At 43.7% G+C, this 27929-nt stretch overlaps 2 protein-coding genes across 3 annotated transcripts in view; one reads left to right on the top strand and one right to left on the bottom strand.

Annotated features, from left to right (window-relative positions):
• Positions 1–1593: 1593 nt before the first annotated feature.
• MRPL33 (mitochondrial ribosomal protein L33) lies at positions 1594–25947 on the top strand. 2 transcript variants are annotated; one of them, XM_076334396.1, is made up of 4 exons: positions 1594–1686; positions 3090–3108; positions 5795–5901; positions 24426–25947. In XM_076334396.1, exons 1-4 carry the CDS (start codon positions 1665–1667, stop codon positions 24587–24589), a joined length of 312 nt encoding a protein of 103 aa, XP_076190511.1. In that variant the 5' UTR covers positions 1594–1664; the 3' UTR covers positions 24590–25947. The 2 variants fall into 2 exon arrangements, with proteins under 2 accessions (XP_076190511.1, XP_076190512.1); XM_076334397.1 differs by lacking the exon at positions 24426–25947 and adding an exon at positions 8100–8346 and having other exon boundaries at positions 1600–1686.
• The window catches only part of RBKS (ribokinase), a 69772-nt gene continuing 51271 nt past the window's right edge, over positions 9429–27929 (bottom strand). Inside the window, exon 8 of the mRNA XM_076334395.1 lies at positions 9429–9602. Within this exon, the coding sequence (XP_076190510.1) occupies positions 9429–9602 (174 nt within the window). The remainder of the gene's footprint in view (positions 9603–27929) is intronic.

The raw sequence follows: 27929 nt of genomic DNA on the forward strand, positions 1-27929 counted from the left end.
TTTTCCCCAAGGTTAGCTATGACTACTGCCATCAGGGACGTGCTATACTGTCACCATACTTGCCATACATACAGTTTTAGACTGCCTGTTTTTCACTCATAGCTATGGAAAACTGTCTGCAGAAGAGGCTGCTGGAAAGGAAGTCGAAGATTGCTGAAGTCTATTCTAATCCACGGTGTCTATATTTATGCAGCCCTTGTCACAGCAGAGCAGAGAAAATGTCACTGGAACAGTTTTATTTTTGCCAACAGGCAAGAAGTTTAAAAAGAGGCAGTATAACCTCTATTTGATGATGTGTTTGTACAAATGTTTAACTTGCTATTTCATTTAAAAATCATCTTTAATGTTGATTTATATTCCTGGCAGTGAAGTCAGGAGGTTGGCAATCCCATTCCATTTCAGTCTGTGCTCTGAGGCAGTAATGCAGATCAAAGAGAAGAAGTCTTACAGCACTCACATTTTATTGTCCTGAATGTTTTCAAGTTCTCACTCCGATATTCATGGGCAGATTATATAACTACTAGATTTATACTTCTGAAGGCCAAATAGTAAAGATTGAAATGTTGTATCATTAAAAGGAAGTATTTGGAAATGATTGAATTGAAACAAGGAACAACATTATCAAGTGAACACTTGACACGAGCAACGCTGCTTTCCTTGAGATGTCGTCTTGCTCCAGTCTTTTATAGGGTCAGCCATTTGTTTTCATGCCATAGAATATCAAATTAACCGCATGTTATTGTACATTCTAAGTAAGTCTTGCATTCCATCTAAATATGTCAAGCTGACATTTTTATTGCCTTAGTAACTGCTAAATACTCAAGGACTTGAATTGCTTCATCAACAGTTTACCTAATTGGTGGGAGAGGGACAAGTAAGCCGCAGACCTTCTGTGAATTCTTCAGAGGATAACAACTTACAGGTCATTATCTAACTGGTTGGAAGAACATGAAAACTTGCCTTGGAGCCCCCCTCGAGCCTCCCGGCCCGTTGCTTTTGCACGGTATCTCATAAATACTGACAGGTTTAGTTGCCTAACGCCTCGGGGACTTTGACACCACAGCAGTACCCCCCTTTTCATACAGAAGGGAACGAAGACAGGTGGAGGATGGCAGACGCGCCGAAGCACGGGACTGCTGCGGAGCAGGGCCCGGACCTGCTGCCGGCCGGGGGACGCGGGCATCCTCGCGCCCACGGTGGCTGTGGGGCTGCCGGAGCCGGACACGGCCCCCTCCGCACAGGCCCTTGCTGCCGTCGGCCGCCCCAGCGCAGGGCACGGCGTCGCGGGCCTGCCTAAGCCTTCGCGGGGAGGTTCGGAAGCAGGCCCCGGGTTTCAGAAGCTCGGCTCCCGAGGGGACAGGGGCAGCTCTTCCTTTCGGCCCGCCGGAGCCACCGGGTTCGTACCGCGACCTCTCCCGCCGCCGGCACCCCTCAACGGTCACCGCGCCCCGCCCACACGCTAGCCCCGCCCCGCCCCGCCCCGCCCCGCGCGCGCAGGGGGCGGGGCCGGAGCCGGGGCGCGCCCCGCCAGGCGGGAAGGCAACGGCCACGCCCCCGCCCCCCAACCCCTCCCCCGCGCCACGGAAGCGCTTCTGCCGGGCGGCCCGGAAGTGGCGGCGGCGGGGGAGGGGGCTCTCTGGGGCGGCTCCGCGGGGACCGGCGTTATGTTTCTGACGGTGGCGGCTTGTGAGTGGCGCAGGGGGGAGCGGGGCTGGGCGGCGGCAGGCGCGGGGGTGGCCTTGGAGGCGGGCGGGGGCCCGGGCGGCGGGGGCGGCGGCGCGACCTGCCCTGCCCTGCCCTTCCCTTCACCTCCTGTCGCCGCGGCGCCTGCGGCTGCCAGGGGGCAGCGCGCCGCGGCGGGACTACGCCTCCCGGCGTGCCCCGCGCCGCCGCGTGCTGGGGCGGGGCAGCCGTTGGAGGGCGCGAGGCCGGGGCAGGAGGCGGCCGGTCCCCTGCCCGTGAGCCAGCAGGGCTGCCTGTCAGCCGTCCCCCTCTTTCCCCTGAGGAGATGGAGCCTGCTGCTCCCAGCCGGCCGGGCGTCCCTATCCCCCGGGGAGGGATGGGGCTGTCGTCCAGGGAGGGCGGCTTCTGTGGGGGCAAAGAAGATCAGGGCCGGTGGGAGAGGCCGGCGGGGTGTCTGTGAGGGGTGCCGTTGGCGGAGTGCTAGGCCCTGTGACAGGGGGCGAGGTGGGGGACTCGAGGGAAGCGGAACTTGCGAGCCCTCAGGAGTGAGGTGAAGAAGCTTCGGCTCTTGAGTGGAAGAACGGGAAGTCGCTGGAGGGAGTGGGGTGGTGGGGGAGAGGGTATGAGGTGAGAAACGTGCCCTTCACGGTATCTGGATAAGCTTGGGCTGTGGTGAAGGAACAGTGCAAGAGGAGGTTGACTGGAAGCTCATTGTGGCCTAAGCAAGACTTGCACAGAGTATAGATGAGCAATTTTTTTAAGTTTTGGTGTTTTTTTTTTTTTTCATTTATGCTGTAGATTTATGATTACTTTAAATTCACTGAGCTGACAGAAGAAAATAACTCTGCCTGTTTCATGCTATGTGGTGGGTTAGATCAGGAGGCCTAAAACCAGCCTTGTTGAGAAGGTTAGTCTCGTCTGAGAACTGCTCCCTGGTCTGGTTCATTGTATGGCCACGCAAACCTTTGTGTTGGCACTGCGGCAGGAACTGGAGCAGGAGTGGGTGTAAGCCAGCAGGGGAGAGTGGGACTGCTGTTTTCACCAGCAGTGTTAGTTCATACCTGCCTTAACTGTGTATTCATTTAGTGAATTCATATTCAGCGTTGAAGCTTTATATTGAAAACATCTGGAGGCTGCAACAAGTGCAGTCTGTTGCGCTAGGTGCGGCATTTGCAGACGCTTATAAAGGTGGTGTGATGGAAGAAAGAGCAGGCAACTGGGAGCACATAGGTGGAAGGATGAGTGGCATTTTTTTGTGACAGTGAATCTCTTTGCACAGTCTATCTGGGGCTATTGCAAAGGCAGGCAGTGGAAAACTCTTAATCTTTATGTATTGCATATAAAGGAAACAAGATAAAATTATAACTGTTTCTTCTTTTTTTCTCTTCATGCTGCAAAAAAAACAGTGGCCAAGAGCAAATCTAAGTAAGTGATGTTTTCCTTGCCAGTTTTTGATTTCTGCTACCACCCTGTATCTTCAAGTGACATTACAAAATATTAGGCTTCTCTAGAATTTTTTAATATACCTGAGAGAATTGCAGTCCTTGAGCCTAGCTGCATCCTCTCTGTCCTTCCGCACGTGTGCCTTTTCACAGGTAAGTACAGAATGGTGTGAAAAACCCCCTAGGTTCTAAAAATGCAGCAAAGGCAGGTTTTGTCCTATGGGCTGTCGCATTGAGCTGAGCTGTAATATCCAAAGTGCCCTGCGCAGGGGAAGCACACCTCTGTGCTTTATGATTAAAGAGAGGCTATAAATTATGCACAAATCTTCCTCTTGTTTACCTTTCATGCTTTTTAGCTGAGGAGGGCAAGCTGAGGTACAGCATGGGTCTCTGTGTTGTTTGTGGGCTGGGTTTTGGGCAGGTGCTGTGAACCTTTCTCGTAGGCAGGGTGCAGAATGCTTCCCAGTTTTAGCACGTTTGTATGTTTATACGTGAGGAGTGGACGGGGCGGTCAGTGCTCTGGGCATCTTGATTTGCTGTGTAGTCCAGCTCAGGAGAGATGTCAGTGGGCTCTGGAAGAAAATGAGTCACAGTCCTTTGACCTGTAAAGAAAGCTGATGTGTTTTAAGGGTTGGAAAGGAAGGAATATATACTTTCAGCACACCGGTAGTCTTACAGTGTGGATGCAAGGAGACAAAATCATGTGGAGAGAATAACTTGCGTCCAAAATGCTATTTGTAAGAAAATTAGCTAGACAAATCCAAGGGGCTAAACTGAAACATTTATACGAATACATTCCTGTCTTCTGATTCTCAGAAGTTGCATTCTGTGCGAGTGTATTACGTTTGGAACCGCACAACCTTGGGAACTATGGCCTCTGGTACATTTTCTGATTATTTTTTTTTTTTTAAAAATCAGCCCCCAACAGAGCCAGTACCAACCACTTGCTGGGTTTGAAGAGATTCTTCTGTTACAGGATTTCTGCACAATTGTCAGGGTTTGAAATTAAGAAAGCACTTCCCAAGTATGTGCCTGACAGGGAGAAGAGCAGTTTGACATCTCGGCATTCTACTGTTATCTGTTTGCAGAAACAAAGACAGCAAAGCAGGATGTTTCCACGAGGTGAAAAAGTAGCTTTTAAAAATGGTGTTACTAATGTTAATGTAGTGGGTTCCCCCCCCCTTCTTTTTTTTCCTGATGTTCCTTTCTCTGTTCTTTGTATAGTCCCATATATACTTCAGGAATATGTTATCTCCTTATATTATTTATCCTTCTGTGCTACCCTTGGGTTTTCTCCCCGTGTCCTGATAGCTTTCCACTGTTCTTTTCTGCCTCTGCTCCTAGTTACATTTCTTCATTGGGAAGCAAGTTTTCTGAACAAGGTGTATTGTTCAGAAAGGGCTTGGCCTCAGATATGTGGTGCACAAGAATTTCAGGGCCTGGTCGTACTCACACCACTGATTCCCCCAGAAAGGGGAAACTGCACAGCGGCTTTGAGGAAGTGGGTGAGGTACAGGGGAAGGAGTCCATGTGGTTACTGGTGCTACACATCACACCTGCAGTAGTGTAGAGCAGAGGACAATAACTGGGGATAATCCCTAGACTATGCTTGGTCAGCTGGTCTGCAGGAAGCCAGTGTTTTTCTGTTTATTTTGAACTTGACAGTAAATTAGATTGCAAAGCCGAAAAGGGAGAGCTCAGGGAAGTACAGTGGTCAGAGCTGCACAAGTGGGGAAGAATGGATGTCTCTTCAAGGTTAATTTTGACAGACCATTTTGTATTGGAAACAGGAAAATGAATTGAATGGCCACGTGGAGAGATGTATCCATCTCTATTGCAATGGAAGGGGAGGATGTAATTTATGGAGTGGTTATAGGATTTGACCTTTCTTTTGAAACTTCAGAAGATGCCCTGTTGTCCTGGGAAGTTGCGCAGCTCTCGGCATACTTCCAGGGTGGGTGGTGTGGTGGTGGCTTTCTCAGTCTCCTGCCTTTCCCTGCTCCCAGGGACATGGCAGCTGCTGCCAGTCCGCCCCACAAACCGAGAGCCCTCCAGTGGGGAAGGGGGTTCCCGTGGCTCGGTTAACATCAAGCCCTGTATTTCTAGCGGGATGGACAGTGCCAAGGGGCCCTGCTTCTCCTTTTGCATGCCTCTTGTTCCATCCTATCTGCTCGGGTTCCTCTCTGCATGTGGAAGTGATAGTCTACGATACAGTGTTATCTACAGCTTGAACATCTTTAACTACCATTATCCTTCCTCTCTTGCCATAATCTTTTAAGCCATTGTGACTCAACTGTATGCTGATTTCCCACCCCCCCACCCCCCCACCCCCCTTTCTGTCTTTCTTCCCTGTTTTTCTTCCTCCCCCCTCGCTGTGTTCGGTGGAGGAGCTGCTTCTCTCTGGGCTTGTATTCTGTTCAGGAGTTAGTTACTTAAACTTGATGCTGGAGCTTATGGTTTATAGTGGGCTCTTTGTCTGTGTTGTAAGTTTAGCATATAGTATTGACGCTCCCATCCAGAACATCCATGAAGCTGAAATGAAGTATCTTATGTGATTGTGCCAGATTGTTTATGCTAAAAGCTTGTCCGTTTGACCATGCCCTGGCAGACGTGTGGTGGGCGGTTGCTGTGTGCCTGTGCACTGACAGAGACATTCCTTGTGACTTTAGATACATTCTGGTGAGGATGAAAAGTGCGGCTGAGACGGGCTACTGTTTCAACGTCAGGAGACTCCGACTGCAGGAAAAACTGGTCCTGCTGAGATATGATCCCATCGGTAAGAGGTTGGGGAAGAAGTCAGCCTGCTTTGTATAAGCTTCTGTGACTGTGTGGGGCAAAAGATTTGAATGTAACAAGATTTTTCCCATCTAAGCAGAATATGTCATAACATGTTTCATACTCAGATGACTGTACAGTTGCTGTTCTTCATGACATTCCAGTGGGAAGTAAACGTTACCCTCATTTTACAGATTGTGGCAGTGAAACAAAGTAATGACTTGCCCGACACATCAGACTCTTTGATGACAGCCATGCCACATGTCAGTGGCAAAGCAAAGTGACACAGGAGTTCTTTCATTCTGTTTCTTTGTGTGGTTTGCTAGACTGTGCTACCTCCAACAAGCAGCCACGAAGTATGCATCAATAGAAATGTTCTGTTAAGCTGCCATGGGTGCTCTAGACAATACATTTTAACCATCACTTACAAAATGGACTTTTTCTTTTAAAGAAATAAACACAAGTTCTTTTTCCTCCACAAATGATACCGCTCTCCAGATGACAGTTTGTGGGTTCTTGCAAGTTTTCTCAGTTTAAGAATCTGATTTGTTGGGCCGTTAGAGCACTTGCCAAGCTGCCTTTTGCTCACCAAGCTTTTTGAAAGGTGACTAAGAGCTCAAGTTTCTGAGGGAGGAACCAGTCTGTAGTTAACATTAAAAAGCTTAATTTAACGTTAAAAAGCATAATTTGGAGAAACTTAGAATTTAAACCAGACCATGGTAGAAATAGCATGGGGGAGTTAATGCAAAAAAGGCTTACTTAAATCTATAGAATAAAGAAATGTATTAAGCAGCTCTAACTAGATAACATAATGCATGGCCAGTAGTTACGTGGTTCAAGTTTATTTTTTCTTATAATTTTATGTTCTTGTTAGATGACTAACCTTCTCATACTCAGATCTAACAGTACAGGAGCTTTATGGCATTTGAGAGAAACCACCAGAGAAGCAGTATGCTCTCATCAAAGCACTCATGCTGACAGAGGTGGTGGCTCTCCTTCTGAATTCCATGCAGAAAGGGAATGGGAGATCACTGGGATTATTTTCTTGAATAAGAAAAGTTTAAGTTACTGCATCGAAACATTGTGCAAAGTGGTCCTCCAGAAGCTTCGCAACTTGTAGGAAATGTGGAGAGTGGAGAGCTCAGGCTAAGTAGCGCTTCTGTTGCAGAACATGTAGTAGGTTGTTGAGGTACGAAATTGGAAATAATTAAGGAAAAAAGCTCTGATCTTTGTAGCCTGTAGTAGAACACAAGTGAGAAATTGATGTGAGAAAGTGCTGCATGTGTGAAGGGATGTAAATTTGAGTCTAGATACCAACTCACATCAGGAATATGTTAGGAAGCATTTTCACTTGGCATGCATTTTCACCTTATGTTTTGTACTTCTCGAAAACCTGGGACCTCCACAGAATGAAGCTTTTTAGTGAAGTAGTGGCAGTAGTGCCCAAGTTTCGCTACCTCCTAACTGCAGCAACAGAACGTGTTACTAAGTTGCAGTATTTCTTAAAGCGAAACTTTTATGTGGAAGAAGATCATTTTGTTATTGTGGGGATTGCTCTTGCGTAGCTTACAAAGGAATTCATATAATGAAGTTCAATCGGAACAGTGGTGCTTTTCAAATGGCATTGTAATGCTTTGCTTTGATTTATTTTTTAATTTTATTTTTTTTTTTTTAGTAATGCATTGACTGTGCTTAACCTGTAGCTGAACTGACTTTGATAACATCTGCGTCGGGTGTTGGAGGCAAGGTCGGTTTGTGCCTCATTGAGAGATCCACAGGATGCTTAGTTAACTTTTCAGTCAGTCTGTGAGACCGACTAGATCCAGCTCATCATCTGTAGTTGTTGGGGCTCTGAAGTTGAAGCGTAGTAGAAAGCAGTAAGAACCTATTTTTGTCCCTCCATCGAGCAGCCGTGACTCAGAATAGTCACACAGAGCAGCTGTTGAATGTTTTCAGCCACTCAAATCCTGATACTTATTTTCACAGAGGTAAAACGGACCTCTTAGGAACTAAAAATTACATGTGGTAAAGTGAAAGCACCACTAAACTCCTTCAAGAGTTGGTTAACAGCAGCGCTGTGCCAGTCAGTTGCTCTGCACTCGTTTAAGCAGCGAAGGCAGCCAGGAGAAAGGGACGTAGGCTCGTTGGATTGAATTTTAACACTTCAGGCTTCTTAACAGATTCTTTTTTTCCCTATAGCAAAAAAACGTGTCCTCTTCACAGAGAAGAGAAAAATCCGCTCTATGTGAACAATGACTGGACTTGATTTATGCATGAGGAGAGGATGGTCTGGGGGGAGGACGGGGTGAACGCTGATTCAGAAATCCAGCAACATGGGCTGAAAAGAGAGGAAATGAACTGGGATCACCGTCTCCTGTGATTTGAAGGCCATTGTGAATAAAACAATGTAGAGAGAGAAAATTCTTAGTGTCTGGACATAGATCATCACAGTAACATTTATTTATCTTTTGAGTTATTTTTACAGTACTCAATTAAAAAAAAATTAAATAGCAAATCCCATTGTCTGTGTTTTCCATTGTGAAAGAGGCTGTAATCTTCAAAGGAACTATTGTTTTATAAGGCAATAAAAATTAACATTTTCCACAGCAGGAATTCAATGGCAGGGTTGCAAGTTTTTCTAACCTACCAGCCACAGATTCAACAGTAGTGACCACGAATTGGTGTCATTCCTTGGAGGGGTAGTGTTGCACCAGCTCCTTCCTAGGAAAGGAAGAGGCAATGGGAACCTGGTGAAGTAAGATGAGCTTTTGGATGAGCTATGACCACGGCTAAAAGGGCTATATTATTTTCAGTCAGGCAAGTAGGACAGATTTTTCACTCCTGGATTTCTGTCAAGTGTGAAGAAAGTAGATAGCCAAAGTAGTTCTCTGATGCTTTTGGAAGTTTTTCTTCCTTAACTAGCTCACCTATGTTTAGAGCAATATGGCTAGAAACATTTTTCAAAGTCTATCTCAGTAGCACTCTTGTCCTCTTTCCAGTTTGAGGGACCTTCCACAGTTGGGCAGAACCGCAGAGCGCAGTGCCGCAGCCTGCATCTGAGGCACGTGGGAATAGATGGGCCAGGGCTCGACATACGGTGCTTTGTTACGAGCCAAACGCTGGCCTTGGTGTCTGCAGCTGAGGACTGAAGTTGCAATCTCAAAGCTAACGCTCTGCTTCATGTGCTGAAGTTCTGATAAAATCAAGTAAAAATATTACCAGGAGCCCAATACCCTCCAGACTTTTTGCTGTAAACTTCATGTAGTTCAGTCTAGCGCATTGTGTGGGATGGCCAGAAGCCCAATGGTTATGTGTGGGGCCAGAGAGACCTGCCGTGCTGTGTTTGAAGGGCCCACCCAACCCACCCCATCGCACTGTTGTAGAACAGGAACTAACAGGATTCCTCAAATAAGAAGCTAAGAGACTTTCCTGGTCTTTCCAGTCAGCAGAGGAGAACCTCGGTGCAGTCAAAAGAATAATGCTGTCTGGGATAAGATAACATCAGTACATTGAGCTAGACAATGTCAATTAGAAAAGGTCCCAAGGCAAGTCCTTCCTGTAAGGATATGAAGATTGTGTCCCTGATGCCTGGACGCTCACTGATGCGACGCAGTTCGACTTCCTGATCATTTCCTCCATGGGTAACTTGGGATAATAAGCCAGGTAGAAGGCCAGTGCTCCCACAAAACTGTCTCCAGCTCCCTAGAATAAAATCACAAGTTTAAGCGTACTTGCACAGGGAGACAATTCAGATGCGTTTACTGGAAAGACGAAAGTTGCAGCGCTGATGGCAGGAGTCAGGAAATTGTTCAGGGGTTGGGTTCAGTTCACTTTTCTACGCCTAGGAAATTCTGCCACGTTAAACTAATGCCACGATACTATCTTTGTGCCCAGCTGTTGAATCGAGGTACACACTACAATATGGCTTAAACGTAAAGAAAAAGAAAGGCAAGTGTGCTACCGCTCAGCAACACGCTGTTATAAACACTGCTTTTGAAACTTCCTGTTGTTGGAGTGTCAGATTTTGATTTCTCAACCTGAATGTTTCATTAAAGCTATTTCTCTCTCATCTAACTTCTGTTTTTCATAAAGGGCAGTGGTAGAAGGGACAGAGAAAAGGGGAAAAAAATAAGCCATGTGGCTTGTGGTGTCTGTAAATTCCTAGTTGCAGAATGATACGTTTTGATGCCTCCAGAACTTAGCTGTTGTTCACTAAAAAGGTCCCACTAATGAAGGTCTATGTTGTGTCTCTCACGCAAACGGCTCTTATTCCTGGGGCAAGCTTTCCCACCTGTGCCGAGTTTGACCATGGGGGTGGAGGACAGCGACATTCACCTGGAGCTCTGGCAGCCGTGGCCCTCTTGAGCTACCCATCCCCAGGCCGTGTCTCCCACGAGAGCTGCCTGATGCTCTGCCCCTCCCCACGCAAGCCCTGGGCAAGCAGGGAGTACACCTTCCCCACACAGGCGCTGGCCGTGCCCGGGGCTTCCTCTGACCCTTTAGCCCGGATACCACTAGTTCTGCTCTGATCAGCAGGGAATGACAACTGTTTGCCTCCTGAGCGCTTTTTAACAATAACTGTTGTTTTGCCACGTTCGGTGCTCTGTAGTGTCCCAACAACTGGCAAAATGAATCATTTTTTATTTGATTTGCTCATGTCATTCCACAGTGTCCCTTCCCCCTCCTCCCCTGAAACTGGCTTGATTTCTAAGGCCAGACTGATAACAATTCTTGTTGGTACCATAAAACTGGTTCTAAGGTCCCCTTTTTTTAATCATACTTTTATACCAGTAAAAGCGTTAACGCTGGACACACTGGTAATATCTTATTTCATTCGAGAACCAGCATAGGGACTATCTCCCCTGAGGGGTTTTGCCTCTGTAGTTGTAATAAATAGGCCCCAAGAGTCATGCGGCAAGAGCAAAGGGCCTGGAAAAAGTTAGTTAAGATAGCTGAGCAAAATTTCTAACGGGAAGTTAAGGCTAGGAAGTAATTTTCCAATTCTGAGTTCTAGCGGTTCTCAGTGTTAAACTCCTACTTACCCTAAAATCAGCTGCATATAGTATCATTCTGGCAAAAAAATACCATTTCCACAGAAATCTGTTTGCAACGTTACAAGCAGCTGACAGGGTAGAGCAGTGTGGCAATTGCAAGGGAACCCTAAAGGGGGTGAGCGCAGGATACGGGTGCCCAAGCCATGCCTTGTCCCTCCTTGCCCAGCCCTTCCACAGCAGCTGTTTGCATTGGTGTTCCCAGGCAGGAAACTCCCTGCTTAACTCCCGCTTAGCCTGAAGTTTGGACGCTGTCTTCTATCGCCTTCACAGCGGGGTACGATGTAGAGTGCCGCCTGGCAAGTTAATAAGCAAAAGTTGTACCCCAGCACGCAGCTGTAGCAGCACCTGTTTCAACAGTTCTGTATTCCTGAACACACCAGGGGCAGGTGAAGGTTTTTATCAATTTCTGTTGGGCCTTTGTCTCCCTCCTGCTTTCCGGAGTGCTCCCACAATGGCAGGTGGAGCAGGAGCAGGTGACTGCTAGTTAAGCATTGCCAGTGTCTTTTGTCTGATGCATAATACAAAAATCTCCGGCCCATCTCAGAGTTCATAATCTAATCGGTGCATGATTAATTATTAAAGCTATTTTGGCGCTGCTGTTACAGGCAGAAGTAGAATTTCAGCAAGCAGATCTGTTATGCTGTAGCTCTAGCAGGAAGAACTCGTCATTTTTACATCAAATATTTCTCATACAGTGATCACTGGGTAATGGAAGTGGCCAAATATTATTTTAATGAGGAATACTCAGAATACCTGGTGTCAAATAGCATAAACTACTACCCAGCAGCAGCACGGGGCAGAATACTATCTTTTTGATCATTTTTTTAAATGGAGGTAGCTAAATACTGCCCCAAGTAAGTGCTGCGCTGTTTGCTATTGGAGCAAAAAAGACTAACCGCACATCACCTAGGTCTTAGTTTGGATGACGGCGAGATGGAGAGTAAGTTCTCCCTGCAAAGTTACTGTGCCTCTCCACTGTGGGTGATGCCCTGAGGTTGTGAGACAGCTGTAGATCTCCCTTTCGGCGAGGCTGAACAATGTTAAATGACTATAAAGGTGGAAAAGGGGATGAACAGCAGACTTCCATGCAGAATGGAAAAAGGCCCCCTAGTATTTTTTTGCAAGAGAAAAGATTATGGGATGATTGGAGAATATACAGAAGGGTTTGATGCCAGTAAACTTTTGCTGAAACCCTTACTTCCCATACAGAGGCTGAAGCAGTCAGTGTCTCTAAAGCTCAGCTACTACAGACCCCAAGGGTATCATAAATTCAGTTGTTGGTAAGTAAACATTTGGGGGGGGCTGTTTTCAATATGGGAGCTACTACACTGAAAACAGCGGCATGCATCAGACTGATTATGTGGATACCCTGTTCAATCTTGCTTCTGGTCTGTGCAGACGTGGCTGGTCAAACATGACTTAAAGAGCAATAGCACAACTGATTCAGCTGCAAGGTTGACTGCAATGAAGACTATTTTTGGCTTACAGAAACAGACCTTCCCTCTTTGGTATTGTGGATTAAACTACATTGGGTTTGGTAGATTGAGAAAAGGTCAGCACAGAGCAGAAGAAGGAACAAGCTCAGAGTAAAATCAAGATTATCCAAACTCTGGATTAGCAAATACTAGCTTTACATTTAGCTGTTTCAAAACCTGCTGTAAGAAAAAAAAAATAACCTACTTCGCAAAAATAATGAATTTTGAAAATGACCAGTAAGGTGCATTTATTCTGCTCACTGACAAAATATAAACACAGAATATGTAATATTTTACATTCTTCAGCATTTGTCTTCCAGGAATCCTAATACATTGCAGACTTTGAGATAATCCTCATATCCTTGAGTGCCTGGAGACAATTCATTCCATAATTATAAAAACATAACTTGTTTAACCTTTCTCTAAAGCAAGAGATGCTAGTTTGTATGAAATAAAATAAAGAATTGGATCAAAAAATGTGTCTGATATGGCATGGCTAGTTCTAAAATGCAAATGTTATGGTTTTGACTAAGTTTTATGGTTTTTGAAGCAGTTTTGAAAACCTATTTATATTCTGTGCCACTAGTCTGGAAGGTCCTTGTTTTCCTGTGTGTCTGGAAAAGGGCATTTTTGTTTGTTACAATCCAGCACTGATTGAGGTTCTGTGCCCCTAGAGAAGAGAAAACCCACGAAAACACTTCTATTTATACCTTAGCTTTTGTTAGTCCCGATTTGTCAGAAGCTGGTTCACAACTTTAGTATAACTATTTTTATACGATGCTGCCCTGAGAAGCTTTTTAAGGAAAGTGCTTTGTAAGTGGAAACTATATTGTTCAACAGCCTTTCCAGCAAGCAAAGCATTTTTCAATCAGTCATGCATAGAATAATAGGATGCATTTCACTTATACAATAAGATGACTTGTTCACCAAAAAAATTCGGAGGCCAAGAGGCCAAAAGCTACAGTTCACAGTGTCACAGCAGTTGCACTGCCTTGTTCCAGGGCAACCTCTTGCTCGGCCTTCGCCCTCCCAGCCGGTCCTCTTGGGCAAGAGTAATGGCAACCATGTAAGAACAGGAGGGGGCTCTGGCTCCTGAAGCCTGACGTTGTTACTGAACCTCAGAAAACCTTCCTCGGGTGATTTTTCAAGAAGTCACAGCCCATGTGCGCTCTGTGTATTACATGGATTCATTCCATTAAATACATTGTGAGAGCGTGTTACCAAGTGCTAAAAAGGATGATGTGTTGTATAGCAGTACAAAAGAAACATTAGGCATGCACGTAATGGTAAATTCTTTGTTTAGTGAATAAATCAAAACATCAATCCAAAAGCTGTCAAAAACTGCATTATGATGTAGAATCGACGATACTGCTTGCAATGATGCTTACAGTCTCCTAGGAGCATTCACAGCAGTGCACAAATGAACGAAGCCTGAGGATTACACTGATTTAGTGCAGTCTAAATGCATGGCAAGCAGAGGTGCCCAACTCTGTGGAAGGAACTGGGCCTTGGAGAATTCCTGTTGTATTTATAGCACTCCATAACCATGTGATACTGAATTATGCTAAGGATGTTATCGCTCTGTGTCACATCTGCTCAACATTCCTTGCTGTACCCCTGCCTACTCTGTACCCAAACTACAAATTAGCTCTACGTGACACAGAAATATCTGTCAGCGAAGACACTCACTGTCCATTGCTCACAAGTGGGGAAAGCCTATGTCTCCCTACAAGAATCCCTGGGCTGTGCTTTGATGAAAGGTTACTAGTGGAACTGGAGAAACATTTCCAGCCTTCGGGATATATTCAGACACTCTTGTGCCAGGAGGGTCTATGTCTCAGCTAGGAGATAATTTCAGCTGAAATGCTCAGGGAGTAAAATATCCCTTGGTAACAGTGGTTGAATCAGTTATACAGCTTTTTTTTTTGGTCTTTATTTTTATGACTTCCTTCTCCCTGAAAGAGCCCATGTTTATCCTCTATGTGATGGAGAATGGTTTATTTCTGGAAATGTTACTGGCTGTTTTTTTGACTTTTGCATTTATTTGACTGTGCAATATTTTTTTTTTATTTTTGTGGGGTTTAATATTCTCCCCCCCCCCCCCATTTTTCCTTATGTTTCACTGGAGAGATAATTTGGCAGTTTGAATTATGACAGTCTTTAAATTAAACTAACTCCACTACTTTGAAACTCTCCTGAAATTAAACTAATTTGACTATCTTCAAACTATGTCCTAAGCTCAAGGCCTAACAAGGGTGACTACTCCCACAGCATCTGGGGTTGCTGATCCTGTGTGGAAGGATTGCCGTCTTTGTAGGGCACCCCACAGGTACTGGTGGGGCTCTGCACAGCTGTGCTTACAGGAGCAGACCTTTGGTCACAAACCTCTAAAACCTGAAATATTTGAAAATTACAAAGAGATTTTCCACAATAACCAGTTATTCCTAAATACTGTCCATTCCTAAAAACTCCATCTATGCATGGAGTTTTGAGCCAGAATAAAATGATAAAAAGTCCTTAACATGGAACTACAAAATTTTGCAATAAAGAACAAATGAACTTGAAACAAATAGCAGGGCTCGCCTTTTTAGATTGAAGTTAAGCTTTTGGTGCAGGCTAGAGAGCACTGCAAAGCTACCTGGGTTGAAGATAAAGGAGAAGTACTAGGAGAGCACACTGTGCTCCAGACTTTTAGGGTCTGGATCCACAACTGCATTACTGTGCTTAATCTGTGCTCTGGTAATGGAGTGTTTCTGCAGTCTTGTCACGAAGACAAGCTAGAACATACATAGAGAGAAATAGGAAAATACATAGAGAGAATCCATGGCAGGCGGTGCTCGTCTGTTCCTTTCTTCTTTCCCTCTGCCTTCCCCAAACACACACCGACGCTGCCTGATGTGGTCTGCACACTCCAGACCAAGTCACAGGGAACTGTTATGCTGCTGCCCCACCATCCGCTCCTTCCTCCCGGCCATGTGCGGAATGGCTGTATTCAGCCGCTGTATTCAGCCGCTGCTTAAGAACGGCGGGAGGTGTAAGCTAACACATTTTAATTTGCATTCCCTGTAGGTTGACAGTGCACTCAATTCCAGTGATTCAGACTGCAGTTTCATAATAGGCTTAAGCCAATCCATGGTTATGTTATTGCTGAAAGGCTCAGTCCCCACTCATGTTTTTATCCTTGTCTCATGTTCCCACGCCCTCCCCTACATCAGATCTAGCACTCGTGCAGCCAAGCAGTGAGGCAGATCAGTTCTCTGATCCATCTGAAGACTAAGCCAGCTAACACTGACCAAGAAACATTAGTTTCCATCCAGATCGGCAAGCTGCTGTATTACCACATGATAGCTAGTCCAATGCAAAGGAGAAAGAGGTTAGAAACTCCTTTCGGCAGCAGCATGATCTTGGATCAGCTTAAGCCAACTGTGAAACCTCACCCTCGGTCAACACCAGGCAATTCATTAACTCAGCTGTGTACCCAAGCCCTAATACTCTGGCTCCTCGTTCACACAGGGAAAGCCGCCTGTTCCACTCTTCCTCCTGTAGCCGGTGGGCTCCAACTGGAGGAACGAGGGAACGATCATGCTTCCTTTCTGTATCTTTTCCAGACTGTTCTGGGAAGCCGAGGGAAGGAGCAATCCCTGACTTTCTTGCATTTATGTTGCATCGTACTTGCATAGCCATGCATGGGGAAAATTTCTTGCTCACTTACTCAAGCTGAACAAGGGCAGCATGTCATCTGGTCCTTCACATGTCTTGAGAACTTAGAGGTAACTAAACTACACCCACTGTAGAATATCAGTTGGGAAACATCAAAACCAGAGCACACCACACAATGCTTCACATCAGCCATCAGGAATTTTTACCCACTTCCTGACAGATTTCCTGATGGTTCATTAACAGTGATTAATCAGCCTGACCGTTAACCCCCTGCATTCCTGAGAGATTAATCTCGATACAAGGCCTCCTGCATGCCTTTTCTTTCCTTTCTGAAACATCCTACTACATTAAGTTATTCACTGTTTCTAAAAAGATCAGTGACAAGCATTACAGATGCATGAATTCCCCTGAAAAGTTATCTGGTTTGTGGTGAATGTTGGAAATAAAACATACAACATTTACAACTCTGCAATTTTTAATTTGTATGTGATCTAAAAAGCACAGCTGAAAGTATCTAGAGATCTGGCAATATCACACAGTACTGCTTTACATTTCAAAGCCCCTATACAGCATCTGTTTTGAAGGCAGGTAATAATGCTCTCATTTCACATGACGGGAAATGAACCCAACTTAAGATCAAGAATGTTAGGAACACCCACTTTGAGACATCTGTGGGGCTGAATCCAGAGCTCCTGATCTTGCACGGACTTTAACGGGAGTCACATGAGCTACCCATCCTTCGAAAATGAGGCACAGCTTGGGAATCCTGAAACTGAGGTATCCAAAATTAGTAAGTGGACCTCCATGAGCTGCCCACGGCTCTGCTAGACTCTCAGTCAGGATCAGAACAGAGGAGCTCCCACCTCGCTGTTTACAAGAAAAATACTGCAAGGTTTCTGTGAGGTGATGGCTTTCTCTTAGCGCACACTGACGAAATCTGGGAGGGAGCACGGGAGAGCTTCGTTCTGCCAGGTAATAATATTCCAGTATGCCACTCAGCACCAGGGAAGAAAGTTATTCTGTGTTATAGACTAACCCCAGAAAGCCAACAAAGTATTCACCCACAGGGAGCACTCTGTTTTCTGAATCATCGAAACAATTCAGTGTGATGATGCTCATATAAACTCCTTTCAACTCCAGATAGCATTAATGAGAGGTGATGAATTTCTTTCTTTCTTACACAATGGAGTAAGAGCACTGAACCAGGAACTCCACACGCCTTTCTGAAAACAACGGAACCATGTGGCTGAACTTGTGAGGTTCCCATCAATCAAACAATTCACCACTACTCTGATTCCTACGCTACCAGAGTGATAGATATTTTGGCAAGGAGTATTTCAATTTAAGATACACTTCTGTGTTAATCTTCAGCTTAAGCTTCGGTTAGCTTTTGCCTTGGTACCTGCTTCTTCCCTGGTTTCACACTTGAGCTATGATCTGTGACCTCCTTTCATTTGATCTGAAAGTTCATACCTCACAGAGAAACTCAAAACCAGCAGAGGAAACCCTCCACACTTGTTTTATTGCTGGAGTGCATATAGAAAACCTATGACTTATGAAACACAGTACTGGAAAACTCTCATTACACTTCAGCTCAATACAAAACTCTCCAGTGGCACTCTTGCAAAGAACAGCATATATACCAAGATGTGTCAACGACAGGGAAGCACGCAGACATCGCCACTAACAGAAATAAGATGGATTTTCAGTTGAACATGCTACAGGAGCTCTATCTACCTTTCCCAAAGTTTGAACTTGCACGTAATCAGAGTCGTGGTTGAAACTCAGCCCTAAATATAGCAGCTCCTCAGAAGGTTGATTTGTACATCTCAAACTGGTTTATCAAGCCTCAACAACACGCAGCTACTCTCCTACTCTAATGAAAAGCTTCACTTATCTCACTTCCTTGAGCACTTCACTCCCTTCATTATTCATGTCACACTCATGCCAACTTGTAATTTCTTCCTAACAAAGCTCACGCTTATGTATTAATTCACAAATTTCATCTAATGAACAAATGAAACTAGAGCCAAAGCCCTGCCCAGAATGCATCACGTTATTCTCATAAGCCACTGCAAATACTGGCAGTGGGTTTCCCTTCCAAACAATGAGCTCCCCAACCAGGAGAGAACTGGCCAAATTGTCACTGACTGCATCACCCGGTATCACATCAGGGGCTTACATGGCTTCAGGACCCCATAATCCAACAGCCAAGTCAGAAGGGGGAAATCTCCTTGCTGGGCAATTTCACTAGCCACATGTGTTTTTTTCCTCTCAGACTGAAAATGCCAGAAAACTCTTAGTGATCCCATCTAATCTGACGAGATGCACTCAGAATGACACAACTGCCATCTCGCCTGGAATTGATCAAAAAAACATTCTTTTTTTGCACGAAAGCTCCATATGCTCGAGTGCCTCTTTCAAAACCACAGTATCTAGCCTTTGTTGGCTGGCCACTGCTCCCGCCTACCTCTGAACTACACATCCTGGAGGGGAAAAAAAAACCACCAAACTTCAGGAGTTTTTTTTGTCTGAGCTCACTCTAGCACTGTCCTCTTGCCAGCTCCCCGCATTCTTTTTCCTACTGAGTTTGTCCAATCTTTTTGATGAATACGCGAGTTGTAGCTCCTCTCTCTAAGTTCAGCAAGATGTGACCTACAAGCCAGAACTGCTGCTCTGCTCGAGGGCATTGTTCTCTGCTACCCACCCATTCTGTTGTCTTTAACCCGTGGGGCAGGCGTGCAGAAAACAGGGCTCCCGCACCTCGCTCGTGGTCTTCAGCAGTAGGTGAGCACCAAGGCACTGCTTCTGACAGAAAGGCATTCTCTGCGGGATTGCCTGTAAAATGGATCTCTCCTACAAACATACTGCCCGCTTAATGATTTCAGTAACAAAATCACAGACACCAGTAATGAGGCACAAGCTTCAGAGACTTTTCCTTACCTGTATTTCTGTGTCTGTTTGTGCTTTGAAATGAATACAAACAATACTCCTTAGCCATTTGTGCAGTGGACAAACATTACTGCCAGAATTTGGGAATCCGCTTTTCTGCAGCTGAGTTGGTCTAGAATAGCTGGTTTTATATCTGTATGTCTATCTCTACACACACAGACACAAAATAAAACCCTGAGGAAAGTGACAAAATCATTATGCTCAACTGCAAACTGGCCATTAAAGGCATTCCTATAGGTTACTGCCATCAATCACCAAAACTTACGGTTTTAGCTTCCTTCCATTTGTCTGCTTGAAGCTGTAAAATATATTCTGTCCATGGGACAGGCTACGAAAGATTAACTCCTTTATTCTTGATAAGAAATAAAACTTCTGGCATTTTCTGTGGTTAGAATTTGCAAAAGCAAGAAGCCTGATTTCCCCACTATTCTCATTTCTCTGTTCTTGTTCTTTTGAAAACCTAATTATGCAATATCACTGATCCAACGCAAACCTTTCTGGTTTCTGTAGTGACCAGAATTACTTGGCAATGAAAACTCTGTTGGGGGAAATCAGGCCTTAGTTCAGTATCAACATTACTGCAGTTAGCATTTCTGGATAACTAAGTAGGCAAGGGGCTCGGAAGCCAGGTTTGCCTTCTCTCACCATAGCCAGAACTGATGTGAACAAACTGAGAAGAATAGGTGACGTTCCACAATAGCCAGGATGATACCTGGTTCTGCAGAGACTAGCTTTAAAGAAGAAAAGAAGACACATGACATTTGTAAGCTAACCATAAATGCAAGAGGTAAAAAATGATGAGGAGTTTGGCCAAGAATATGCTGCACTATTACACAGCGGATCACATTTTCAACTTCCTACGTCTCAGGCCAGAAAAAGATACTTGGGAAGGTGACGCTCTGGATGTGCCAGAAGCGCCAGCTTCCAGTAGCTATTTTTAACTGCAGGAATTTAATTAGAAAGGATGGCTGCACACAGTTGGTTTTCCTTCCCCTCCATCCTTTGTGCAACTCAGATATCCCAGAGCGCTATGCACCCTTACAACTGACACTGTCTTGTGTGCATGCATTGGCGGCCCAACATCTGCTCCGAACACAGGGTGAGCTACATACCAGGACTGAACATCCTCTTGGAGGAGACCCTGCGCTGGCTTCATCATAAAGACAAGGGGAGGAGAACAAATCAAGAAAAGGGATGTGGCACGTTCTGCTGCAATGATTTTGACTTGCATTGCAAGCCATAGTTAGCCCAAGAGAAGCAATAAAAGGGTCATTTCCTACTCTGCTCTCAACCTGTATAAATTATACCATTGTTTCATTTACTAAAGCATCCCAGAAGTGAGATGGCACAAAGATAGCTTCAAGATATTTCTGAACTCAGCTTCCCTAGACCTCATCAGAATGTAATCTCAGGCCCAGATGTTGGATGCTGTATCCTTCACGTGTTCTGGCCCCCAAACAAAACATTTGAGTTGGTGCATAAATGCTGCTAGTGTCCCTACTTTTTTCTGTCCAGACGAATCAAGTGGGTTAACTTCCAAACTGGAATATTTCTCAGTATGACAGTAGTGGAGCCAAAGCATCCACCCTCATAGCACATTTCCACAACCCCCTTACAGCCTCTTCAAGAAGCATCCAATGCAAAGCAACTCCGCACTGCTATGTACTCCCTCATTTATGTGGACATCTACAATGACGTCCAGTTCTAAAAATGAGACAGGTGATATCCTGACAAAATTTTTCCTCCAGTCCTAATTCTCTTTGAAGAGAAGAACAGAGAAGAAGTTATGGCTTTATCAAGGGAAGTAGGTTCACTTGCCACTGACAAGCCAGTCCCCGTGTGCTTTTGTTTCCCATCTACAAAACAGCAGTAAGAATAGTACTTTACCTTGTGTTGTGAGTACAGAAGCAGTAAAAAATGTAAGGTGCTTAGCAACTCCACGTATATGTATATATGTGTAAGGAACAAAGCTGTAGACGCAATGGGACAAAATTTCATGACCTGATACTGATGGTGTGTAGCAAAACCAAACAATTCTTGGTATCACTAAAGTAACTGAGACAGAAATTCAGTTTCACTATGAGGTTTTTGTTGCCCGGCACTCTGCAATCTTAGAAGGGGCTTAGAAAACTAAATATTGCTTTTAATCTTCTTTTTAGTCTACATCTTCATTAAGTACCCCCTTGTAATTTAATGTAATTTGTGGCAAATGCTAACACTGTTTTGGGCCCCCTTCTCCCTGTCAGCTGTATCTCTGTTAAATTATGCATTTCCATCTGGAAAGAAATTGTACAGGACTGTAAGCTCTCTTCCACTTAGAGTCAGGAATGGAGAGGGATTTAATTAGATGTTCCGTGGTTGAGAAAAGGACTAGAGCAAAGCCTGGGTGGTCTGTGGAATCTTCCACTGGAAAACAAGGCTGCAAATTGTTCTGTACAAGCCTGCTTCTGTTTGCTCATTTTGTTTACATTGTTTGTTCTTACAGATTAAAATAGACAGTTACTAGGCAGATAAACACTGTTTCCTTCCATGACAATGTTGTCTAGAAGTTAAGAGAGTAGCATGGGACAATATACGCCTGTGCTTCATTTTTGGCTACATCACCCCAACTCCCTGTGTAACTCGGAGAAGGACATTTTCAGCTAACACTTCAGAGCACCTAACTGCTAACATTTTTGTTCCATTGTTCCTGTCTGTAAAATGGGGATAATACAGCTTTCTGCTCTCAAAAGGGAAAGAGGGCGCATCCAGTTTGCTCCACCTTTTCTCAGTTGACTGCCAATGCAGAGGGATGCAACTCTTGCAATTCCTCTTGTCACTGGATACCTGTACACCCTTAGGCCACTGACCAAGCCTTCAAAAACTGAAGTGTCTTTAGAAGGCCTGAAACAGAAGCAGAAACTTGTGATGAGCCAAGCAACTCCCATCTACACTTAACTGTGAGTCAACTCAAATGCAGTGATTTCAGTCATGTGCCCTTTCACAGTTCAGTTGAACTTCGGAACATAATAGATGCAGCTTTAAATAGATTTACAGTGCAGATTGCTGATTGGAGTGTCTGGCAGATTAACTTATTCCTCATGGTTTTTCTGTTCCAAAATTCAATGGATTCCATATTTGTAAAAGAGGGAATGCAGAAGGCTAAGTCAGAAAGTGGGCTATGACTGGAACTAACCTTATTTATTAACCTATTTTGGTTGCATGTTAAAGAAAGGAGGCTATTATGCTGTCGGTTTGCGGGATGTTAATGGGAGCTCTGGGCATAATTACTCTGTGTTGGTGTGTGAGTAAACCCCACTGATAGATAAGCTGTTTGCCCGATAGTAACTTTTTCTCCTTCCTTGAAAAAGAAAGGGAAGATGAGGAAAAAAAAAGAAAAAGAGAAAGAAAAAAGAGAAAGAAAAAGAGAAAGAGAAAGAGAAAGAAAAAGAGAGGAAAAAAGAAAAAGAGAAAGAGAAAGAAAAAGAGAAAGAAAAAGAAAAATAGAAAAAAAAAGAAAAAGAAAGAAAAAGAAAAAGAAAAAGAAAAAGAGAAAGAGAAAGAGAAAGAGAAAGAGAAAGAGAAAGAGAAAGAGAAAGAGAAAGAGAAAGAGAAAGAGAAAGAGAAAGAGAAAGAGAAAGAAAAAGAAAAAGAAAAAGAAAAAGAAAAAGAAAAAGAAAAAGAAAAAGAAAAAGAAAAAGAAAAAGAAAGAAAAAGAAAAAGAAAAAGAAAAAGAAAAAGAAAAAGAAAAAGAAAAAGAAAAAGAAAAAGAAAAAGAAGAAGTAGAAGAAGAGAAAGAAAACCTTGCCCTTTGTGATCACTTTACTCCTTCTTGCAACATCCTTGGGCAGGACAAGGTTAAACACTCAACAACATTTTTCTCTTCTTAGCAAGTTAGAGAACCGTACATCAGACACATTGTCTGCCAAATGCTTCATTTACTACCAGCTGCATTTTTACTTTGTTGAGAGATAGCTGAAATAAAATCACTGTTCTTTGTGCAAACGGCATGCTAAATAATGTACGGCTACAAGATTATTAAATAGCAAAGGCATTTGATAATATTAGAGTCAACCACAAGTCCCACTTCTGCTGATGCACAGAATTTTGAGTAATTAGTCACTGCACAGAGTGTTGTATTTATATCCCCTTGAGCCTCAGACGTTAGGCCACAAAGTCAGGAGACAAAGAATTGCTGTTATTAGGAGGACTGTTTTGGATTTATTTATATTCTAAGGCTTTATTTCAGTGTCCACTTCACTCCTCTGGCTCAGGCTCCTTCCAAACCAGAAGATACAGCTAAGTCAGAGAATTTTAGTGTAAACCATATTTTTACAGACAAGACCTCTCAACTTCAAGCAGAAGAACTTCAATGAGTTTGCGAAGCCCCCAAAGAAGCACAACTGGCCTGATGTTATATGACAAGCCTGGGAAAAAGGCCCCCCAGGTTCTGTTCTGATCTCTAACAGACTTCTCATGGCTTATATGCAATACATTAATAGCAGCTCAAATTTATGGATAGATAAATTGGGATACAACGAAGACAAGTAACTCTCCCATGGATTTACAGCAAGTCTTTTGCAGAGCCCTGGAACTCTTACTCAGTCCTTTGTTCAAATCGCTAAACCACACTGCCTTCTTTAGACCGCAATTACTGCACAGGACTGAATACTGTGACATATCTAAAATTATATAGCTATACACTTATATAAGGCTTTATTAAAATAAAGATTGTGTACCATCTTCAGAGTTCAATACAATGCTGCTCAGTGAGCACTCTGCTGCTTAAAGACAGCCTTTTTAATTTTCTCCCATAGTAAAAGAGCCAGACCTAATATATTGTAATAAGAAATCAGAGGGAAACTTAATAGGATTTGAACTCAAAACATCTGATGACAAATTCATATTGTAGCAATGAGCCTTCATTTTGCAGAACTGACATGAAAAAATAATGGTAACATTGATGATTATGACAAATAGTATGTATCATCTGTCTCTGAGAATGTCGTACGGAGAAAGACTATATAGAATAAATCATACACTCGTGTCAAATTTCAGGCATAACTGAGTAGATTAAATTTTGAATTTCATCATGTCTCATAAATGAGTTTCCTGTTTATAAGCATAGCACCTGAACCTGTGATCTCCTTAGCTTCCCTCAGCACGCTGTGCACGCTCTGTAGCCGAAAAGCACAGACAGACAGGGAAAATGCTGGTAATGTAAGAAATGATATGGGAAATTTAATGGTTGTGCTTAGAAATACTGTGAAGTTAAACATTCTGGAGATGAGATTTAAAAGGGAGACCATGGACTTGCTGTGATTACTAGGGGCACCATTGTGAAAAGTGATTCCAAATTTTCATTTAAATATTGTGTGCCCAAGTGCCTCCATTTGTCTTTACAGATAATACATCCATGCCTACGCCAGATATGCAGATGCCTGATCTCCTGATTCTGAGTGTGCTAATACAGGACTTTTGTGTACACAACATTGGCATGTGCAAACCTAGAGGTCAAGTAGAAGCTGATGAAGAGACCTTAAGCAGAGCAACTGTACTATATCTTTAGAAGACCAGATAGGATGGAAATTAGAAATCCACCCTAACTGATGCAAGCATGTGTGGATGTTATTCAGCATCTTGATCCAAACTGGCATCTGGAGCAAACCAGAGGTTACAAAAACTAACCCTAGAGTACTTCCCTCCCCGACATGACCTCCGTGCTGCAACCTGGAAATGGGGGGGTGGCAGCAGGGCAGCTCTGGCTTGCTTAGTCAGAGAGCACCCCATTTTCCACTAATGTGCCCACGTAGGAGAGATTCTGCCTGTGCCAACCCTCCGATTCGAAGCATGGATCCTAGATAGGACACTCCACCTTCAACGGCAAGGAGCAACCACAGTAAAAGGCAAAGCCCTGAACCCCAGGGTGCAGCCCCAGAGCCAGCAGACACGTTCCAGCCTGCCGTAGCCACCAACCACCAGACTGCCCCACCTCCAGAGGAGGCCTGGAATGGACAACCCTCTAAAGCCCAGACCCTGAGTAACCTGGAGCTCCAGACAGCCCGACTGCCTCCGCAAAGCCCACCTGCACATACCAAGCCCTAGGCAGGCCTCTGGCAATACCTCAGGGGCTCGACTTGGTCCCCAGCTGCCACCTGCAGCGCTCAGCTCTGTAAGATCCCATAGTGCTTTTTTGCAAAATGGAAGGGAACTAATCTCACTGCTGGCCAAATTCCAGCTTTGAGTAATTACATTCTTCTGACAAATTTTCCTTGGCAGTTTCAATGGAATATAATTAGTAAATATAAATACATGTAAATAGTGCTGTAAATTACACTTTGTGTGATTGTCAGAAGCAGAGGGGGAGAGCGAGGGTGAAGGGGCAAAAAGAGCAGAGCTTCGTTCTCCAATATGGACGATGTGGTGGCCTTCTCTGTCATCAGACTGCGTATGTCTCTGCCAGGACGGCATGTTCAGGGATACTGCAGTAGCAGATGCCACAATCCAGGATCATCGTGTGGTTCATCACACAGATCATCCACTTCACCTCAAGTGCAATTTTGACCTCACGGCGTTCGGTCACGTCCCGCAGCTGTGTTCACAAGCAGCTGCTGTGTTCCACTTCAGCTGTGCTTCTGCTTCAGCAGCAGGCAAACTGCTTCACACGCACACACACGCATGCAACTGCAAAATGTGTGTATATGATATTATTGTTTTCTATGAAATGCTTATCAAATTTGTGAATGGTTTGTGAAACCTTCTGCTACCAACTGAAGAAGTGTCACATAAATGGAATTATATAATTATCCTTCACAGCTATTTAAATGCAGCTTCATGTACTAGTTTCAACTAAAGTGGAAATAGCTTCTTCCAAAAATAAAATAAATGCATATATTTAACTTCATGTAGTCAAGTAGATTTAAAGGCAACTATTTAAAGTAATGAAAATAGATTATAATGTATACCTTTCTATTATTATCTATATATTAGTACTTTTTTATGTGTCAAATGTCTCTTACATATGTCATCTGCTTCAAATACAAATTGATATGGCTAGTGGGCTTAATCAGATATTTCTTTCATACAGAAAATTTGAGGATGATTTTTCAATAATTCACTTATTTTTATTTTTATTCAAAATTTGCATATAGAAAATAGCTAGCAGAAACTAGTAAAATGAAGGGAAAGTTTATTTTCTTAACAAAAGCTTGTTGCACTGTTTAGCTATAAGAGGAGAAACAGATGTTTCAGCTTTACAATACCATGTCTTGCAAAACTTCCTTCTAAACGACTAATCGTGCTCTACATGTTTTGGACTGTGTATGAAGAGCTCTGCTAACAGTCATTGGAAGCATTGCATACATTAGTAAAGCCCACATTAAGATAATTAGCGCTAAAAAAAAAAAATCAACAAGCCTTTTTTTTCCCTTTATAGTATTGATTTAGTGTGGGTGAAAAATGCCAGATTTCCAATCTTGAAGATTCATGTTCCACCACAGAGTGGGAGATGGAGCCAGCTTTTCCCAGTGTTCTGCCAATACACTCTTAGATTAACCATCTCAAGGGCTAGGAGGAAGAGCCAGGCTCTACGGTCTATCAACCCTTAGTCTCTCTGATGAACCTATGAACGTGGAGAATGGGGAGCACACTACCTGGGACAAGGAACTCAAATACTTAATCTTTGTGGCTGTACCTACCCAAGTATTTTCTCATCAACAATTTTCAAAACTGCTGTGGACAACAGAAATGACCAGGAGGCAGCATTGAAGCTGCACTGCTGCAGAGAGGGCTCTGGGCAGTGGTAGCAGCTATGGCAAAATTTCTACAGTGAGAGAGGCCTTTGAAGCTCATTTTGTATCTTATATGTATGTCTTCTAAATGGCAAACTCTGTTTTAATACAGACTGTTTTCATAAGGGCTCTGTAACCTTTTGCAAATCCTATGATGGATTATATACATCATTTAACTCTTCGTCTGGCAGTAACTTTACCTTCTGCAGATCCAAACAATATCAATATGGATACAGGCACATAACCAGATGTGATTGGATTATGGCAGCTTAAAAAATTACTGCCTGGTCCCTCAAGATGCTGAAGTCAGGGCAGTTTAAGGTAGCAACTTTTGTTTAGTATTAAATGGCATACTAAGAGCATGCACATGAACAGCTCTGAATATTCTATGGATAGGTGACTACTTGCTAAGCCACCTTACAGTTTGAGCTTATTCCCCTTGGGAAGGATCCGCTGCAGACATGTATCTGAAGAGAATAACATGTCCTACTAGAACATTTAGGATTTATTTTAGTAATAGAGCTATACAGGTTAGTTGAGGATGACATTACTTTGCTTAGTGTTTGGAAGGGTTGCTTTAAAACCACTTGCTTTCAGGCAAAGTGATAATCAGTCTAAGCACTGTAAGACTTTTATAACGGAAGGCCAACACATCTTTTTTCATTCAGTCTGCAAGAGTAAACTGAGCACAGCTGTTTTACTGAAAACAACCCACTGGTATTTAAGTAGATTAACAAAATTAACTGTGAAAATCCTCTGCTATGTGAAAGCCAATAACCTGTTGGCCACAAGGAGGCAGGGCAAGGATTCAGTAAAAGCAAAGAAATTGCTTTTATTTAAAAAAAAAAAAAAAGAGGAGCGTTAAATTAGTTCAGTCATGCAACTCTGAACTGCTAGGCAAGATAAGAAGCACTTTTCAGCCACAGCGTGTGGTTTCAGTATTGCTGTTTTATTCCAAGAGCAGCAAATATCTTAAGATATCAAACAATAGCTGATCTGGCAGCAATTTTCTGCTTCTTTTGAAGAAGCAGATCACACATGTTTCTTCTTCATCACTTCTGTGTGATGTAGAGAAAAACTCTAACAATAAGCTTTGATAGCAACAGTGGATTTACCAAC

The sequence above is a fragment of the Aptenodytes patagonicus genome, chromosome 3 (genome assembly GCF_965638725.1).
Source record: "Aptenodytes patagonicus chromosome 3, bAptPat1.pri.cur, whole genome shotgun sequence".
NCBI classification, from domain to species: domain Eukaryota; kingdom Metazoa; phylum Chordata; class Aves; order Sphenisciformes; family Spheniscidae; genus Aptenodytes; species Aptenodytes patagonicus.